General features: G+C 41.9%; 1 protein-coding gene across 18 annotated transcripts in view; it reads right to left on the bottom strand.

Moving 5' to 3' along the window:
* The window catches only part of LOC135244961 (neurexin-1a-like), a 312,297-nt gene that overhangs the window by 277,377 nt on the left and 15,701 nt on the right, over positions 1-19,219 (bottom strand). For 7 of the 18 annotated variants that reach the window (XM_064317660.1, XM_064317675.1, XM_064317662.1 and 4 more), the window contains exons 3-4: positions 8,569-8,586; positions 7,009-7,038 (exon numbers count right to left, since the gene is read on the bottom strand). The exons of 6 other annotated variants lie outside the window; for them this stretch is intronic. In XM_064317660.1, the coding sequence (XP_064173730.1) occupies positions 7,009-7,038; positions 8,569-8,586 (48 nt within the window). Of the gene's footprint in view, positions 1-5,763; positions 5,794-7,008; positions 7,039-8,568; positions 8,587-19,219 lie in introns of all 18 variants that reach the window. 5 more of the 18 variants (XM_064317661.1, XM_064317664.1, XM_064317674.1 and 2 more) reach the window with 2 other exon arrangements.

Raw genomic sequence — 19,219 nt, 5'->3', positions numbered from 1 at the left:
TGCAGGCTCCAGGGCTCAATCTCAATGTGACTTACCCTGATTAAATACATCTAATAAAAATAAAACATGAATGTTTGGGTGCCCAGTTCAGGTGACTCGAGACGGTGGGCCGACCTCTCTGATTGACAGCAAGCACGGTCAACGTCCTGGGCTTTCACGTGGGCGACCAAAGAGCAGCAGTGAATATCGCATCACCGTCTCAATTCATAAAAATAAAAAAATTCTGAAATGTATTTCGATGATTGCCGAAGCACCAAACAGTGATTATGAATGAGGAAACTGACAATTATATTTAATTGTACGGTACATTTATGCAAAAACACACACTCCAACCTATTACCTCAACAAAGGATACCATGAATAGACAGGTTCCAGGGATACATCATATTTTTACAGCGGCTGTTATTTTCACAGCAGTGTCCCTGTGTTCTCTGATTTGAAATAGAGTTTTTAACACAATGTGAACCGCCACCAGCATAGGCTCTGTGCTATTATACTACAGGCCGCTGGTTCATTCATGCTATTTAACTCAGCAGTTTGCTCTAGGTCCAGAATTCGTGTTTGACAAACGCTGCCCAGATTCTCAAGCGAGGTTTGACAGCGTTCGTCACACCCGTGGCTGTAATTTAAGTCGGGCCCCGGTTTGTTTATCCAGGCACATAAAACGAGACGACCACACTGAAGCCAACTCCATAATTGTCCTTTAAATACTCTATTGATTGACAAGGTACACTATGCTTTTATTATGAAGGCAATTTATGGCCAAGGGTATAAAAAGGACAAAGAGGTGTGCTGGGGTAAAGACCCTAAGGGGATTTGCGCAAACACAGCCGTCGCCCAAACACATGACAGGCAACACGGATCCAGAGGAAGCAGACTGGAACAGCCTACCGCGAAGACTCAAACCCCAGCGCTTATTTAAAATAAATAAATAAATAAATAAATAAAATAAAATGTATGAATTAGCTGGAATTAAAATCGGCGTGGCCGGTGTAAGGCAGACATGAGCTCCTCTTCCCAATCCTCACGGATTTTCTGGGAATAATTAAAGAGATGCCATTCCCGCTCAGAAAGGGACGGAAAAAGCAATTATTGTGAAAGGAAGTGTAATTTAGAGAAAGCGCGGGTCCACCTGTAAGCCGCGCGCCACGTTGCCCGGGGGCACTTTTAAGCTGCGCACCGCGCGTGCTGCTGCAGCGGCAGAAATTAAACACAGCGGTCCCGTGCGCGCTGACGGCATCACGGCTTATCCTCTGCAGAGCGCCTCACAACCCAGAGCGGCAACGAGAGTTTACACAACTCAGCCCGAGATGGAAAAAGAGTGCACCTGTGCACACATGCGCACAAGAGTGTAGTCCAACAGTGGTCTTTTTTTTTACATTGGTAATGCCACAGGCTAGCTTTACACTCAGGATGAAAACCCGCCGCATCAGAGCAGCGACGTTAGGAAACACTCGGGCTGGCGGAGAGGAGGAGGGGACCGGGGCGACCTGCAATAACAATGCGACTAATAAGCGCGCTAACGACAATTAATTAACTGCGGCCGTTTGGCTCCGCTTCCCGGCGAGGCGCTCAGACGACGGCGACGCGGATCCGACGGCGGGCGAACCCGCCTCCCTAATGACGCCAGCCTGCGCCGAGGCACTTATGTCCTCATCGATGATCATAACGCCGGCACTAAAATAAAAAAAACATCACCCCCGGGGGAGCAGGCACAGAGCTGTCACCGACAAAGGAGCCAATTCTGAACGAGAATCGCCGAGGATGCACACTCCATGTGAACGTTCAAATGCAAGGACAATATACTTAAAACATGACTCTGAAATATGGTTAGTGTCATAGAATTACACTGTATAGCAAACTGGGTTTTGGTTATATACAGTAAACGGCACCTATAAATCACATTACCTATTGTGGTATATAGCATTCATTGCTTTTGGACATAAACAGGTCCTTTAAACAACCCTTTCCATCTTTGTGTAATACAGTTCATTGTCTGTATATAATTCAGCATTAACTATATATTTTCATGTAATGTGAATTTTCATTTTCATTTGAAATTGTGTGATATAACTAAATAAAGTAAGGAACCCTGATGGCAGTTGGACGTGCTTATGAGCTGATCAGAGACGATGGGAGAGCCGGCGCTCAGAGGCCAGGATTCGGTGCCTCTCTGCAGTGACACTAAAGCCATTTCGGTGGGAGCAGGAGGCGGGGGACAGACGGAGCCGTGCTCAGAATTAGATCAGCGTGCTGTTTTACCGCTTTTGCCAAGTCAGCGCTCCGCTGCCCCTTCCAGCCTCCCTTCTGCTTCCCCCCGGAAAGGCAATTTTGGCAGTTACTGTATGAAGAAAAAACCGCAGTTCTGCGTTTTCTGTGCAAGACTTTATTTTACATGCCGTCAAACTGAATCAAAATCCATACGTGTCGATGGAGTGGCACAGATAGGTCTGGGGAGAGAGAAGGGCGAGACAGGCCAAAAGAGAGTGTCGCAGCCAAAACCTGTTCTCTCCCTCCCTTTAGTTCCAGCAACAGCTTTCACATGTTTGCTATCAGGGGATTGGTTTACAGATTGCTAATTTGGTAACCGATTTTATTTTAGAATTTGAATGGGGGAAGCCGTGTTTGAAATTCACCGAAGACTCACAGAGCCAGGGTGTGATTTTATAGTTAACTGCCTGAGCAATAACGATTTATACATAGTTATTAAATTCCTGATGGAAGTGAGGTACTTGCAGAGCTGTGTGCAATAATAACTGGCTATGTTACTAATGTTCCACTACTGAGAAAACAATGTTTCATGCAGCTAATTCAGGAAAGCACATTAGCCTCGTTAAAATTACAACTGACTGCCATTTCTTACAAACAATAATTACCAAATCAAACAATTTCAGCTATAAACTTGAATAATGTGGATTGATGAACATTTTTTAAAATATGCATAAAACGTGAAATATTTGATTTTGCATCGATTCACTTCAACCAGTCTCTGGATATGTACACCTGCGAAACAATGATTATATCCCTTTTCTTTTTTTAACATTATACAACTTTCACACAACAGACTACCCTAAAGCCTTGTAGTAAACAGGCTCTCCCCGTTGCATGACTGCAGTCTTCCCCAATAAAAATCCAGTAAACTGCTATCGAGGTTAATTTATGGGGCTACAAACAAAAGTGAGAGATTTTAATTAACAAAGTCTCCCTGTTGCAGTTAAATATATATGCAAGAATATTCCCCACCGACAGAAAAAGCAGCCAAGACAACAGCATGAAGAGGAGGAAACAATGGCAGAGTGGTACAATCATAGCTTCCTATGATATTTGTTACACTTGTATTTTTATCTCAAAAAAGCGTATTTGGCACAAGAAATGCAACAATTCTAGTTGTTCTGAAGGGCTAAATAACGTGAAGGGAAAGATATCATTATAAACTGCAATACCCTACTTGAATTCAGAGGAAAGTTATATTTTGTTTGTTTTTTTTTTGTATAAAGCCTTGTGCTCATCCATTAGAGCCCCATTAAATAATGCTCAAAATGTACATCTTCCTAGCAGCTGACGATGGCAGGGATTATACAAACTTGCATGAACTAAACCTGGATGATGGCAGTGAGAGAGATTACTGAAAATTTAATAATACACCCGACCAACAGGGGGAGCAAAACCACTCAGGGTGCACATTTAACCTGTTTGCCCTTCCGTCCCCTGATTAATGAGACCCGGTGACATCGTCGCCGAGGCAAGAGAACGGGAAAAGCTTTTCTGGCGGAACACCGGCATTCTGTTCCAAAGCAGTGATATTTTTCTGGGGAGCAGCCCTAGGTGGCCCCTGACAATAACAGCAACAGCGTGGTCCAGTGACTCATGCACAGCTGCACATCGAGAAAGCACTTCTGGGCCCCATGAATCACAGCTCCTACTACGGATACGGGCCAGACTACGAACTTCTCACGGCACAAAAAGCATCCATGTTTATCTGAAAACTCTTTCTGAAGCACAAACAATATTTACTGCACGCATCATGCTGCCAAAATTACTATTAAATGGGGTGGCTGCCACTAAATGGGGTGGAGAAGACCCAGGTGCCCTTGTAAACCCCCAATTGCAGTTGTCATAGCAGTGACCTTTAGCTATACGATCAAATACATATAATAATAATTATAATAATAATAAATAAAATAAATAGATATTTATAGTATTTTATCATATAGCCAAGTCACTTATGACCACTACAGTTATTATTATTATTGTTATTATTATTATTATGTAATTTAAAATGTTTATCACACCAAATGAAACCATATTCAGCAATCATGTTCTGTTCTCAGAATGAGATCAAGTCCCATAAGTTCCTCCCAAGAGTAATCAACCTCCACATGCACTATTCCATTCACTTTTACAGACAAAGATGAAGTCTCGGATAAATCAATCAAAAAGAAACACGAACAGTACAGATTAAAGAAAGGTCTAGCTGTAACTGCTCTGTCCATAATCAGTGACAGAGACACACTCGCAACCATAGGGTTTCTCAGCCTACCATCGAACATTCGATAGAAGCAGCAATGTCACAGAAAGAGAAAGAGAGAGAGCACCTACCTCCAGCATAGGCATCTGGACTTCACCCCACATCAATATGATTTAAAAAATGCATTTTCACACAAATATGCATGCACTACATTTGTTTATAATGATCCAGTTTTGAAAATAGCAGTAATGTCAATGCAACTGTGGGGGTCATCTTAAACTGGCAAACATGCACGCATAGGGTAAGAGGTTTAGCAGTATGTTTTAAAAAAAAAACTAGCTAACAGCAAAAGCCAGTTAATTAAAAATTATTTATATATGTATTCCATATATTCTATATTCTGAGGTTTCTGAAACCTTACCTGGGACGGTCTTGATCCATTTGCATGAGACACACACTGAAATTCACATGGCAGCAAAGCTATAAACTTGTCCTAAAAACGATTGATGGATTTTTTTTGTGAGTAGGAAATAAATGTGGGAAATGGTATCAAATTTTCAAGAGCGACACAGCGTGACATCCTTACCTTGATAACAAGACGCAAGCTGATTTAGATACCAAACCATATTAAATATTAATAAATCAGGGCTATTTAGAGAGACAAGTCATTCACACGATTTGCAGAATATCAACTGAAGCAATTTATTGCAATGAAAATGGAATACTTGAATTTCACAGATAGGTCTCGTTTTGTCATATTTTAAATTGGAAACATTTGATGTCATTCTAAAAAATATGAGACCACTTACTGTAAGAGTGTTTACACCTACTCAGAATTTCCTCAGTGTCTAAATATCATTGGCAGACAATTCAAGTTTTCCAAAGGCAATTCAGAAAATGACAAAAGAAAAAAACATTGTCTTCACATAAGCTTCATTTCCATATCATTTGACTCTGCCCCCAATGCCTTTTCAAACTTTTTCAAACACCTAGTTTCCTGTGACACTGGTTACAAAGCTATCAGTGAGGCAAGCTCTGTGCCACTGTACAGCATAATTGCCACCGCCCCACCTCCACATCAGAGTCCACCCCCCTGTCCCATTTACCCAATGGGGAGAAGAGTCAAATGAAGAGGTTCTGTGGACCACTTACCACCCCCCCTCCACCCCGCCCCCAGTGGTGCAGAGCAAGCCAGAACAGGATGAAAAACCCAATATGGAGCTCAGAAGCAGCTCTCCCTCCCCCACCCCTGACGCTCTGGTGACGTTAAAGAAGATAAAAGAAGAGCGGTTTACCGGTGGCTGAAGCAATGCGGGGGTGCGCGCCTGCCGTGGAAGAGACAATCCCCATTTCAAGTGTCATTTATGATTTCATGCATCGAGCAAAAAGAAAAACGTTCCCACTCCATTTTTCAAAAGTGAGAGGCTGAAGTAAAGCAGTACTTACCTCCCTCTTCTCAGAGCACAACCATTTTCAGCACACACACACGTACGCACATCCATCAAACACACCCTGCGGCTTTATATATTCAAAGACATACACACATATATAAGGCCACAGACACACGTCCACACACATAAGCAGCTCTCAACAGTTAACATGTGAATACTGAGGTAGATATATAAAAACGTGGAGTACCTTTACTTTTACCTATGAAATTGATGAAATGATTCCATGAAGAAAGCGTTTTCCAGACAGAAGGAAAATAAAGGAGAGGAAAAAGACATCCATAAGAGTCATGGCCAGGTGTAAAATGCAGGAACAGAACAGAAAGACATAAAGGAGCACAGAGAAGGTGTGAAGGGTGGTGAGGAAGGATGGGCACAAAAGAGTGCGTTTGTGGCAGGGTGACATGAGTGTGTTAGGGGACTTCCTGTCCTGCCGCATGCTGGGATACATGCTAGGCCCAGATGACACAAGGATGACAGCTATTGGGGGGAGAGGGGGTGGAGGCAGTTTGGGGGGAGAGGGGGCTAAGGCAGCCTGGTGCATGTCTGAGGGGCATTCCAGCAGCCAAAATACAGAATCCTGTTTACATTTTCTTATTCCACTTTCTAAAACAGTCATGCTTTGGCCAGAATATTTAATTTATAAAACCGAAAAAAAAAAACACAGATGAACAGATAAGCACATAATACATCAAATTAATGGCAGACCTCTTTTTTGCTGACCAGCCTGTTGGAAATGAACCAGTGTGTTAATGCTAGACAGTCCGGTGGAACAAATCAAATAGGTGGAGCAAGAGCAAACAAAAGAACAAAAAAAATATTTTGGAGGATGGGAGGTAAAATCTTTCAAAACAAAACAAAAAAAAACTATAATGATCATAACAGGACAAGGCAGTGATCAGCAACCAAACCAACTGAGAACACCAAGCCCCAAAAGCAGCCCTATCTGAAAGCCTCGGGCCTGCAAGTTCCCAGCCGTGAGAAAGAACGTGAGGAGCGACTACTTTCAGCAGGCGGGCTGGGGTGGAGGGGTGAGGGGGGAGGAGAGGGAAACAATGGAGGCAGAGAGTGGAAAAGGAGCAGAACCCATACCTTGGTCGCCCATCATCAGGTGCGCAAGACCTTAAAAGGGAAACAAGAGCACAGTCAGCAAAGAACAAGGGATCATGGGAAGGCTGTCACACTGAGGTACAGACATCCCTTTCACTGCGGATGCCTGTAGCACTGGGGGGGTGTGGGGGGCTGGGGGCCGGGAGAGGAAGGAAGGAGAGTAGGGAAAGGGGTAGAAGACAGGGATCTGGGAGGTTTCCGGAAACAAGCATTTTCTCAACCGAGTGGTTGCAATGCTTCGACTTACGTTAAGAGACAAAATATCTCAGAAACGGGGGGAGGAAATCCCTTTAGGGCTCCAACATGTCCCAGTCTTACCACCTCAACCCAGCCTCCTGCCCCACCCACCCAATAGCCTGATGCCATATTTACACAGCAAAGAAAAAAAAGGGGGGAAACAAACTAAAACATGAATATTGGACTCGTAATCTTAATGAGCATGTATTTTTGGTTACGTTGTTTTTATAAGTCACACAGATGGGCAGGGTCTGATCATTTTCCCCTCATCAAAGCTTAAAATGGGAAGAAAAATAAATAAATAAATAAATAAAAAAAATTTCATCCGTTCAGTAAGAAATTAATTATCGTCTGTTTAATAAACATATTTCAATGACCTTAAACACCTTTCTCTATAAACAGGCTGGGGTTCATTCATGTAAAAAACATGGTATTTTAACTGTTCTTACAGCCAAAAGCCTTCTTTGAAACTAAGGGCCAACACGACTCACTTTTTTCAACAGCTGCCACCACCACCCATTTTTTCCATGAATTCCACAAAGCGCTGAGCCATTTCTCATGAAATAATAATATAACTGGAATCAATGAAAATACAATGTTGCATATACTTTAGCTGTCTGGGGCACAACCTGCGGTAAATAACACATTTTTAAAGCCATGGGGGTCTGTCACCTGTGTCAACCATACTTATTACTGGAACAAAGACAACTATTGTGAAAATTGCAGTAATTTCTTGGTTTTCATCTGCATGCATTAACCTGTGGGAGAGTTCCATTAGGGCGAACTACCACACGCACGCTTAAAATGGCAGCACAAGGCTATTTTTACACTGCTGTGCAAAGTTGCATAAGTGTGCAGCTGATAAGGAAAGGCTATGACTATTAGCACAGTATCTAGCATACCACTAAACCTTCATGATTGACTTATCATAAAATTATAGGTGAGACAAACAGGCTCTTCCTCTTGTCTTTCTCTGCAACTTTTTTGGACTGTCATGATCAGGCTAACCTGCTTAAACTTAGTAGAGCATGTCAATACAATTCCCTGTGACATTTGCTTTAAAAATAAACCAAAATTAAAATAAAAAAAGGGATCAAATCTCTCACTTTACCAGCTATTTACCACATCCTTCGACATCCCGTTTGACAACAAAGGCCATTATATCCATCAAAATGGCCTTACAGTAATACAAACTTCACTTACCGTGTTAAGAGCAGCATCAACACTTCAAGACACCAGCAAATTATAAACTTCAGTTTATTTATTTTTTTAAATTAAGATATGAATAAAACAAGTTATACCTACCTTGAACATACTTGTCTTCTGAAAGCACGGACGGGCAAGGAGAAAGAAAGGAAGACATTTATTAAGCCGCATGCAGACTGGAACGAGCCATTGCATGTCGTTATCATGCAAGGCATTAAACATCACATGCAAGTGCTTTTTTGTCGCCCCCTACAGGGGGGAGGAATACATTGCTGGAGGGGCAGCGATGACCGTCAGCAATGACCGTCTCAAATGTTCCTCAATGTTCACCTCTGATCTCAACCTGTAACTCTAGCTCAGCCTCACTGACTAACGAGAGGCCCGATTTCTCCTTTGCATTTTGTTTCATTAAAAATCCATGCTAATTACGGGCGAGTGTTCCAGTTGCACTCAAAATTCTGCATTTGAGTTTGCTGCGAAAGAGGGTACACCAAAGAGTCTCATGAACTGCAGCTGTGTCAAAAGAAAAAGTGATTCTGTTCATCGAATGGCAAAAACTACACAATGGCAATTGAAGATGGACCACAGATCTCATGCAGGAGAGAGAAAAGAGGACGGTGAGAGGGATATTGTGATGTGTGGTATGCGATGGAGGACGGTGTTCCGTCCCCAGAAATGGCATTTACGCAAACCGCCAGTGAAGCACAACGAAGCAAGGCCGACGTGACGTCAGATAATCTGCACCATCAACTCCCGCGCTGCTAAAATTAGAAGCGCAGCGGGACCGAGCCCTTTCAGTCCACCGACATTCATTTTTTATAAACAGGATACATATTCTCTCGCGTGTATTATTCCTTTTCACAGTAGAATAAATGGGCCACAGGACCATCGCAAGCATATTTCATGCTTTTTTGTTGAAGCGTCAAAGTGGATTTTGAGAAAACAACACTGAGCTGGAGCGCCAGGACATGAACTGGCGGTGGAGAGCGAGCGGTGGCTTCCACCAGGCCGCGGTAAGACTATGGCGACGGATCGCGATGTCCTGTCGTGACAGGGCTTCTATTTGCGCATAATTAACGTCCAGCGCAATACTGCCAAGACTGAATATGAATGGCGGAGATCAGACCGGTAGCGGTGTGGAAGGAATGTCCCCAGGATGTGTACGTGATGCCTTGGGACGGCAAGAAACCCTGATGCTTTGGTGAAAGTAATATCAATATCAACCCTCCAGTTACACAGACATGGGGGGGTGGGGGGGTGGGTGGTGAGAATGTACACAACATGCAGATGTGAGTGAAATGGTGCAACAGAAAACCTTCTTAAAGAAAGAACAAAATATTGGTCAGTCAACAGTTAGCGTCATTTTATTTTAAAGGTTGTATTTTTGACATTTTGTTTTTTGAGTCAAAGCCGTTGACAGTATTCACAGTATTCACATTGGCTAACACTTTACAATAAGGTCGCATGAATTGGCATTAACTAATGTAGTATTTGTTAACTACCAACTACTGAAAAGTTAATCTATACAACTTTGTTAATGTACATCATTAATTCATGTTAACAACATTAGTGAATGCTAGTTCATATTGAGATTAAAAAACAGTTAATTTATTTGCTAATGGTTAACTATTTATAGGTTTATTGTACGTAAACAATCATGTAACTAATACATTAGTTAATGTTTGTTAACTACTAACTAGATTTCATGCTTAATGTATTTGTACATCATTAATTCATATTAACAACTACATTAGTTAATGTCAATTCATGTGACCTTCTTGTAAAGTGTTACTTCACATTGTACTGCATAAATGTGTCCGTGTTTATCACAGAAAATCTATTAAATTGTATTCAAATAACTTTCTATATGAGTAATTATAACTGTCATCACTGAAGCAGTATTAAAATACATTTCCTAAGTAAAGAATTATAGCAGTAAATGATTCGCATGTTCTTCCTGCTGTCTGTATACATTATCACACATAGCTTGTCAGAGAGCAGATGGATAGTACTTATTTTAAGTGGCTACATTAAAGCAGGATTATCCATTAAAAGTGAACTGAAATTTCCCAGATAAACATTTTAACACCTTCACTGCCAATCACTTCTGCTGCCAGCTCGTTCCCCAGCAACCATACAGCCCCTCCACACAACCCCCGCCCCCCCCCCCCCCCGCTTCTCAGCCCCACCCCCAACCTAAGAACTCCGCCCTCTCTCACCATGATGCACAGGCACCCAAATGGCCTACAAGTATGACCTGTTAGAAATACAGGGTTCCTACCTCTGGGATTTAGTTTCTGGCCCAGTTCAGATGGTGTATCGACCAAGAACTTACCAGTACTGTCAGCTTGACCTCCAAATCAGACATCATGCACCACGACCAGACAAAAACATTTTGTGAACAAAATACAATATAGGAGAAAATAATACTTAATCCATGTGTCACAAAGCAAAAATCATGTGTGTGTTTGTGTGCGTGTCTGTGCATGTGTATGTGTGTGTGTCCAGGAAACATGATTTAAAGTATGCGTTTCAATGGCCCTTTACATGAAGACACAGAGCGAGGGAAATAAGACTACAGACCCAGAGAAGGAGGGCACTCTGTTCACAGAAGGACGGTAATAATGATGAAAGCACTCTGTCCTGAAGCCGGCTGAGGCAGCCGCGAGTGGCGAGCCGTCAGAGGAAGTTAAAACGAGCGGAAAGCAGAATTCCATTCCCTGATGCGATTTCACGACTTAGAGAAGACGGCGGCTTGGTCTTCGACCATCACGAAAAAGCCTTGAACATTCTACATTCCCTAGAGCACTTTAAAACCCTCACTAAATTTCTTTATCAATGACAAAATAAATAACTGAAATACTTATATCTATCAAAAATGTGATTAAATGTGTTATTACTATACAGTGTGTTAATTATCCATGTGAGCTACATAACTATGAATCAAAGAAGTGTGAATTTTTCAGCTAATGCAGTTTTTATAAAGCTAAATGAAATATAATTCTTTACCTGAAAAACACACAATGATCACAACATCTTCCATTCAAGGTTTGGCTAACTGAATTTTCCATTTTCATTTCTTTAATTCTTATCATTTTCATACATCTCTTATGGCAAATCTGGTAGTCGTGACCAGCTAGGCAGCTTAATCTGTTTTGAAAGCGTCTTTAAAAAAAAAACAAAAAGAAAAAACATAAACCACAGTAAAACTACCCCATGGGCAACAGCTCCTTGAGAACTTACAGTCACCCTTTGACAGCTGCAAAGGATCCTACAAACAGCCTACTGCCATGTGTTTAAACCAGGCCATAGAGGAAGTCATGACAAATGCGCACATCCTACGGAAACAAGTCCCTGGGGTGACGTGGGGAACTTAACTTCACTTAACCATGTGCACTGAGACACACAAAACAGCCAACTGACATCCAACACCAAGGGGTATATTACAGTATAGTCCTGCAGGGGGTAAACAAGTTGGTTCAGATGGCTGAGTTCTCCATTCTTCGGTCATAGAAGAGTGGTCTCGAGGACCGGGCATAGATATTGGCACATTTCTTTCAGTCCGCCACTTCAATAAGCCAGCGAGACAAGGGGCACCGAGCCGAAACAAGAAAAGGCTGAAAAACAAATGCCTTCTACGCTACAGTGAGTACATGTGCGATACTTCACCCATCCACCTAAACTGCATTTACCTGCAGGACCACCACAAAGCTGTCCAACCCAGCCAGAATACCGCATGCGTGCACAGAGAGATACTGGACTCAGGCATGAAGAATGCCAGAAAATACCTTTCTAACATACATGATTAGGTATGGCCTTTCTCATAAAGGATGCCAACACAAAAAAGGACAAGATAAGAAGATTAGGATAATGAAAGGACATGGTTATAATGTCACACAGTTATAATGTCACGTCAAGATTATGAGAATGTCACGGCGCTAAGCAGACTCCGTACTGAACATAAACCGGGTGCACAGCATTGGCCGATATACTGAACACACCCTGAACACACCCTTGCTGCTCAGTGCCATGTTACAGAGGTCCACCGGCCACAAACAAGATAATCAATTTTAATCTGCAGTCTATTATAAGATGCTGGCTCACAGGTATTTACAGCAGAGAGGCTCTACCTCTGCAATAAAAGTTCTATTGAGAAACCGTATAGAAGGAGCCAAAATTAAAAATACACACACACACACACACACACACACACACACACACACGGAACTTGAAGCTCTAGACATTATACTACAAAAAACAAAAAATAGGTCAATCTTAACCAGTATTTTAGTCCTATATTTAGACTTAAAATCATATTTATATTACTTTTGTGCTACATAAGACAAAAAGATTGCCAAAAAGGTGAAGCAGTTTGACACATTTCAAGATTCGCCAGTGGGGTAAGACAATTTCACTTGTCAAGCAAAAACTTAACGTAAGAGAATAGATTTTCTACCTGAGAGAATAAAAATAAGATTTAATAAGTCTCATTACAAGACAAAACAATTCTTAAGATAAGACTTGCAGTGTAGTGTTTAATGTGGCGGGCTCCCGCGCGGCTAGGGAAGCCAGTTTTCTGAGCGAGACTTCTCCTTGACAGCCCGCAGACTGAAGCCTGGGACTGTGGCAGGGAAGGAAGGCCGATTACCGCAGAACTGACAGCCCGTATTGAGGAGATGTCCAGACCAGCACCACAGTCCTCTGTGCTTTTCAGACAGAGCTACAAAGGGACAGAGCTACAAAGGGACATAGCATATATCTCTCCCTCTCCCTCTCCCTCTCTCCCTCTCCCTCTCTCTCCCCCTCCCTCTCCCTCTCTCTCTCTCCCTCTCTCTCCCTCTCTCTCCCTCTCTCTCCCTCTCTCTCCCTCTCTCTCCCTCTCTCTCCCTCTCTCTCCCTCTCTCTCCCTCTCTCTCTCAGCGCCCGTGGGCAGTGGCTTGACGGAACGTCGGGTCTTTGTGGGCACGGTGGCGGGGGGGGGGGCGGCGGGGTCAAAATGACATTTGTTTTCACACAGCTTGTGTCCCTGTTAAAAAAAGGGCTTTCGCGGCATCTCTTCCATTTGCTTGGCTTGTCGGTTAGTCCACCCACGTTAATGTCAAACTAATGCTAAATATAATCTTGATGCCTTTGTCCTCGCGGCTCGACGCTGCGTGTCCCCTGCATGCTAGTGGCTGAGTGCTGCAAAGCTTCATTTTACCTCACAGGTAACTCTCCCTCATACAGTTACATCAGAATGAAAACAGGCCGGGAGCACCGCAAATCCAATAGGTTCTACTCTGTTCAATACTCAGTAAGTGCCCTTACGGAACAGAATGTCCAGTCTTTACCAGTATGGAGCCTAGGTGTTCAAGTTTACTTTCCCATAACGGGCTTTTACAAAGGTGCGCGGCTATAGACTAGAATTACATACAGGAAGCACATCACAGCACAACAATGGTAGAAAACCGTCCTTATGAACCAGAAGAGGACTGGAGAAGTTCATGCCAAAATAGGGTAATCGTGCTTATATTTGTCAGCCATAATGAAACATTGGAGTAATGACCATCGATATACTTCGGAGAAAAAAAATACACAAACCATCACTAAGAAAATGATGGAAAAAGTCTATTTTCATTCTACGTTTGAGACCTACAATTCAGCAGGAAATGTGAGTGACTTGTGGCAAAAAGCCTCAGGAAGATGCAGAAAGCACAAGAATCAAATGAAGAAGTGCCAGAAGAAGAACTGACGTAATGAGAAGCAAGGTGATTTAATTGACACAGAATTGGCAGACTGGACACAGAATTGGCAGACTAGAGAAGTATCTATCTGCCATGGGGGATTCTCCTGTCAGTAAGAAAAAATTACAACCTCCCCAAAGTATGGTGAAAAGATATTGAAAGCAATTCATCAGAAAATCAGATTTCTGATGATACCAAATTTTCATAAACATATCCACCATTTCGGGTGACCAGTTCTTTCAAACATTCAATCAGCCCTTGTAATAGTCTTGCAATACAGTAAAAAAAAAAAAAAAAAGTTTTTTTGGCACATGTACACTTCATACCATATCAATCAACAAATGAAAATGAGCAAAATTTAGATTAATTAATGCAAAGAATTAAGTCAAAGTATTCAAACGTGGCCCATGTTGGAGAGCAAATTATTGTGATTACAATGAGACCAACATATAGTTTTTACCATTTATGGTTGTCAAACTGTAGGTCTCAAAACTGGAGATGCGTAGGCCAAAAGTGCAGTGAAAATGTACATTCCTTAACCAAGACAAAGCATTTGTACAACATTACATGTAGTGGCAATGGTACAACACAGATAACATATTCCAGTAACATTGCGAGAACACTGTTGGCTGAATATGTCCATAATTTTCTTAACAATGGTGTTGTTTTTTTATTTTTCCCAAAAGCATACCAATGGCCAATACTCTAAGGTTATATTATTTCTATCAAATACCAGAAAGAACAGATAGGGCAAAAATGAAAGGGAATCATGTTCCCCCAGAAATCATAATATTCCTCAGACAGGCTCATTCCCGTTATGCTAATGGTCACGCATCACTCCGCGCAGGCAACGGAGCCAGAGACACGCTAGAAGACTGATCAAACAAATAGGCTACCCAATCAAAAATATTTACTGAAATGCATTATGTTGTGCAAAACCTTAAGTCTTGTCTTTTCTTGATTCATTATCACTATCATACACGTTTCCAATTGAGACTCAAAATATATTGTGCGCTGGGGAAATAATCTTACTATATTGGGCTTGTAGTCGTGATTCTGTTCTTTATTTGTGGCTTTAAAAATCGGTAGCCTATTAATCTGCAGTGGCATGAGAACGGGATTCAGCCAATATCAAATTCAATATTTATTCATTGACTTGTATTACACAGCAATCTATCCCAGTAGTACATTTTTTTAATGTAGGCTCCTTGCAATTTCTTTTTTTCCTCCACCCAAATTAAGCACGTCGTGTCTTTATGTGAAACATCGGAAGTCGATGTGTGAAAAGCGTTTGCACGCGCTTATTGTGAATGATCCATTCCTAGAGTGCACGCAACTTCGTGCAATCGTTTTGTACATTTGTGTGTCTATACAGATGACTCAGAAAGTATTATCATTTCGACCCAACACCCAGACCTGCTGAAACTATAAGCCTAAGAAAAGTTTATTCTGAATGTTTGGTTAGCCTTAAAATGTCGTTAAATTCAATTCTATTTTACCGTGTAAACGATGATCTTTCCATTCGGCCTTGTAGCCTACACGCTGGTTGCGTTGTCCCGCTCGCTCACACTGACCAACATCTAAAGAGCGCGTCACGCCGAATACCGGTTCTTAAGCACAGGTGAGCAGGGGCGTGATCAGCCGCAGAGAAATCACTTCCGTTTTCGGTACGACGAAGGTTGCAATTTCTTTGTTTTCATTTATTAACGAAATGAAAGTCAAGGTTGGGAGTGTGGGGGGAAAATGTATTTCAAAAACACACATTGTACATTCCGTTAAAAAAGAGTGTTTGTGTAAGCTTCTGTGAGTCCATTTTGGTATTGCAGAGGTTCATAAATGCCAACTGTTGGATTAATTTATCAATTAATTTAAACCTAATAAGGATTTCTTTTCTTCTTCTAAATAGTTCTTGTAATTTAAATGGCAGTGATTGATTAAGCAAATATGGCTTATAACGCTTTACGAGCTTTATGCAAAAGAATCACAAACCTTCAAATGGTAAATACTTTTGTATGTATTTAAATTTAGAAATGTTATTGTTTTAAAAGAAAAAAAGATCTGACCATAACTGTCTAACATTAAAAAAAAAAAAAGTTAATGTAAGACAGTGCATACATAATCAAGATATTCAGAAATAAGATGTTTGGTTCAATAACCAAAGCACATGTACTTGCTAACTACAAACAACATAGGATATTAAGCAGACATTGTAAACGTGAATGCACTCTACTCCTAGCAGCTGTAGTCATGTATCTCATACTCAGGGAGTATCTTGCCAATTTCATAAATAGTCGCTATTTCCTTATTCGCTGAAGCATGACTGATAATTTCCATAATTAATATGATGTGCAGTCAGCTGCGCTGTCTTGAGTCTAAACCATCTTTTTAGTTTACCCAGTAACTTGCACGCCCCTGAAATTAGAGAGAGGCACATTTCTGACAGTTGGATTATTTCAATTTTTTTCAAGTTTTCAATTTTATCAAATCACTTAAAATCATAGTGCTCCAGTAAGCTTCCCTTTTTCAAAAGATTTTTTTTTACCAGTATGATGAACAGAATTTTATTCCTCCAATCTTTTCCTGCATCACACAACAATACATTATGAATGACTGTATTTGTATTATTTTATATAACAAATATAACTATGGGACACAATTAATATCGCATGGCCCAGATTCACTTGAAAAGACCTAAGCGCTTCTGTGTAAGATGTTTATCGGATGTGAAAGAGATGCTGGCATTCGTCTGAATTTTAACACACACATTTAACTGGTAGCATGCCAAGTGCCTACACATGGTTGTCCACACATGCAGTTAACGTGATTGTCACTAACCACAGGCCACCATTCGAATGTATAAATCTGATGCTGAGACAACGAAGGGTCTGAACTCAGCGCTTCCTGTCCGCTGGGGTGTGAAGTCATTGGTATCGTCTGTGAATCATTTTGACGCATGCTCCGAAGTGACACGACTTAATTGCGTGTGAAATGCACCAGCCACTGTAATTAAGAAATCGATTGTCTCGCATCTCAAACAGCACTTCCAAAGATCAACTTTATTTTTCATCCTTCCATTGAAATGTAGCTGGGACTTGGAAGGTTTTTTGCATGATAGAGAAAAAAATAGTCAGGGCACAGGCAGATTTCAACAGCCAAGCACACCACAAAGAAAACATGTTTCATTTCCTCGTTTCTGAGTAACAAATATTAGGTCCTGCTGTCAATATAGGTATCCAATGGCAAAAAGTCACACCAGAAATGAACTAGCAACACATCGGAAAACACTGTATTAAACATCCATGATCTAAAATAAAGCTGCAGCTGAACTGGTGCTCCACCTCCCCAGGTTCTCAGGTGGTCACATGATTCTGATTGCACCTTCCATTGGCTCCCTGACACGGGCTGCATTAACACTCTAGCGTTGACCTACAGGGCCAAAAATCTGCTCCCTCCTACATCCAGCCTTTTGTCCTACACCCCAACTCAGCCACTCCATGGGCAGTTCACCCAACACAGGAAACCAAGTATATCTGAAAGAAGAAAGTAGTCCCCATTAGGTGGATAAAAAAGATGTGAATCATTTCTGAAACCTCCAAAAATGTTCACATCGATGATAAAGATTGACAAAGGCTTTATAAAATAAACTAAAATGCAAAGACTAAATGAAAATGAGTCATACTTTCCATTGTACAAAAAATGAAGTATCCAAATTAGACACAGGAGTAGGCCTTAGCACTATTTATAAAGCATGTGGGTATGTCAGTGGCATATGATGTTGCATGTGACAAATCACACAGTTTTCATAATGGGAATGGCTGTTTTGAAAAGCTTTTTTTTCATTAGATCATGATCACCAAATGTAAATACATATAGTTACAAAATGTATCCAAATCAAGCGTGTCATTCCAGTCAATACAAATTTTCACATCACCTCTGAGCCACCTCTGGTTCACATGTGTTCAGACATCAGAGATTTTATTGTATACGCATAAAACATTTACTTGTTTAGCCACCACTTGGTAACAAAATCTGCAGAGACAAATATGCGATGTACTGCACAAATCACTGGATTTGATTGTTGCTTTCCCATTGCTGACATCCCGTGTGTTAAACAGGGCTTGGCCAATTACAAAGCGCATCCCTGTTCTCTGGTGTTGCACGGCCCTGAGGATTAACACACACGAGAATACGCGCGTTCCGACTCTGTCCCACAGTCGCCCCCCGTGCCCTGAAATGGATTCCGTAATGGAAAACCAGTGCCAAAAAAAAGAAAAGAAAGAAGGATGAAAGAAAAGGGAGATAAATACATCCTGGACTAAGCGGCAAAGGTCAACGCTACAATACACAAGATGGATCAATTTGTTGTTAAATTACAATTTAAGCCAAATCAAGAGTAATGAGTTTGAAAGCCCAGCAGAGCAATCTGGCGCTAATGCAATGGAGAGTAGAAGGACTAGTAGCGCCTCCGCTAGTGGCACGCCCGCCGTCTCCTTCATTATCCCCCAAAAACGGCAAGTGTGAGGAGGAGAGAGGAGGCTAAGTGACAAGCCGTGGTGAAGGAGGACGCCGGCGGCGGGGCCAGCGTTGGGTTTCCCTTCTTCTCTGGTTGAGTGTGTGGCACCGCGGCTGTGTGGCACTGTGGCAGGCCCACTGTTCACTATACCTGCTCTGCCCAGCCCTTTGGTAACAGGGAATTTAAATCCTCAACTTGAGTGATACCGTCGTTGTCGGCTGCTGCCCCGCTGCGTTTGCTTCCTGACGGACACTCGGCTACCACGGCGATCCCTGCGCAACTCCTCTGATGTGACTTTGGCTGCGTCGCACAATCCACGCTTTCATCAAAGCTGGGCTATCATTTCCTGCCTTGCTGTAAGATGTGGGCGAGGGTACCACCGGAAGGCGATTTACGGCAGTAGCTGAAGATAATGTTGTCTGTGACTTTTGACCTCCGTGGAACCCTCCCCTACTTCCCACAGAGCTGCTCCCACTGTGTGGAATCAGGCGATGCACAATTAGCCCTGTATCAT

This window comes from Anguilla rostrata, chromosome 18 (assembly GCF_018555375.3).
Source record: "Anguilla rostrata isolate EN2019 chromosome 18, ASM1855537v3, whole genome shotgun sequence".
NCBI lineage: Eukaryota > Metazoa > Chordata > Actinopteri > Anguilliformes > Anguillidae > Anguilla > Anguilla rostrata.
Note: the sequence above shows the minus strand (reverse complement) of the source record. Positions and strands in the feature narration are given on the sequence as shown.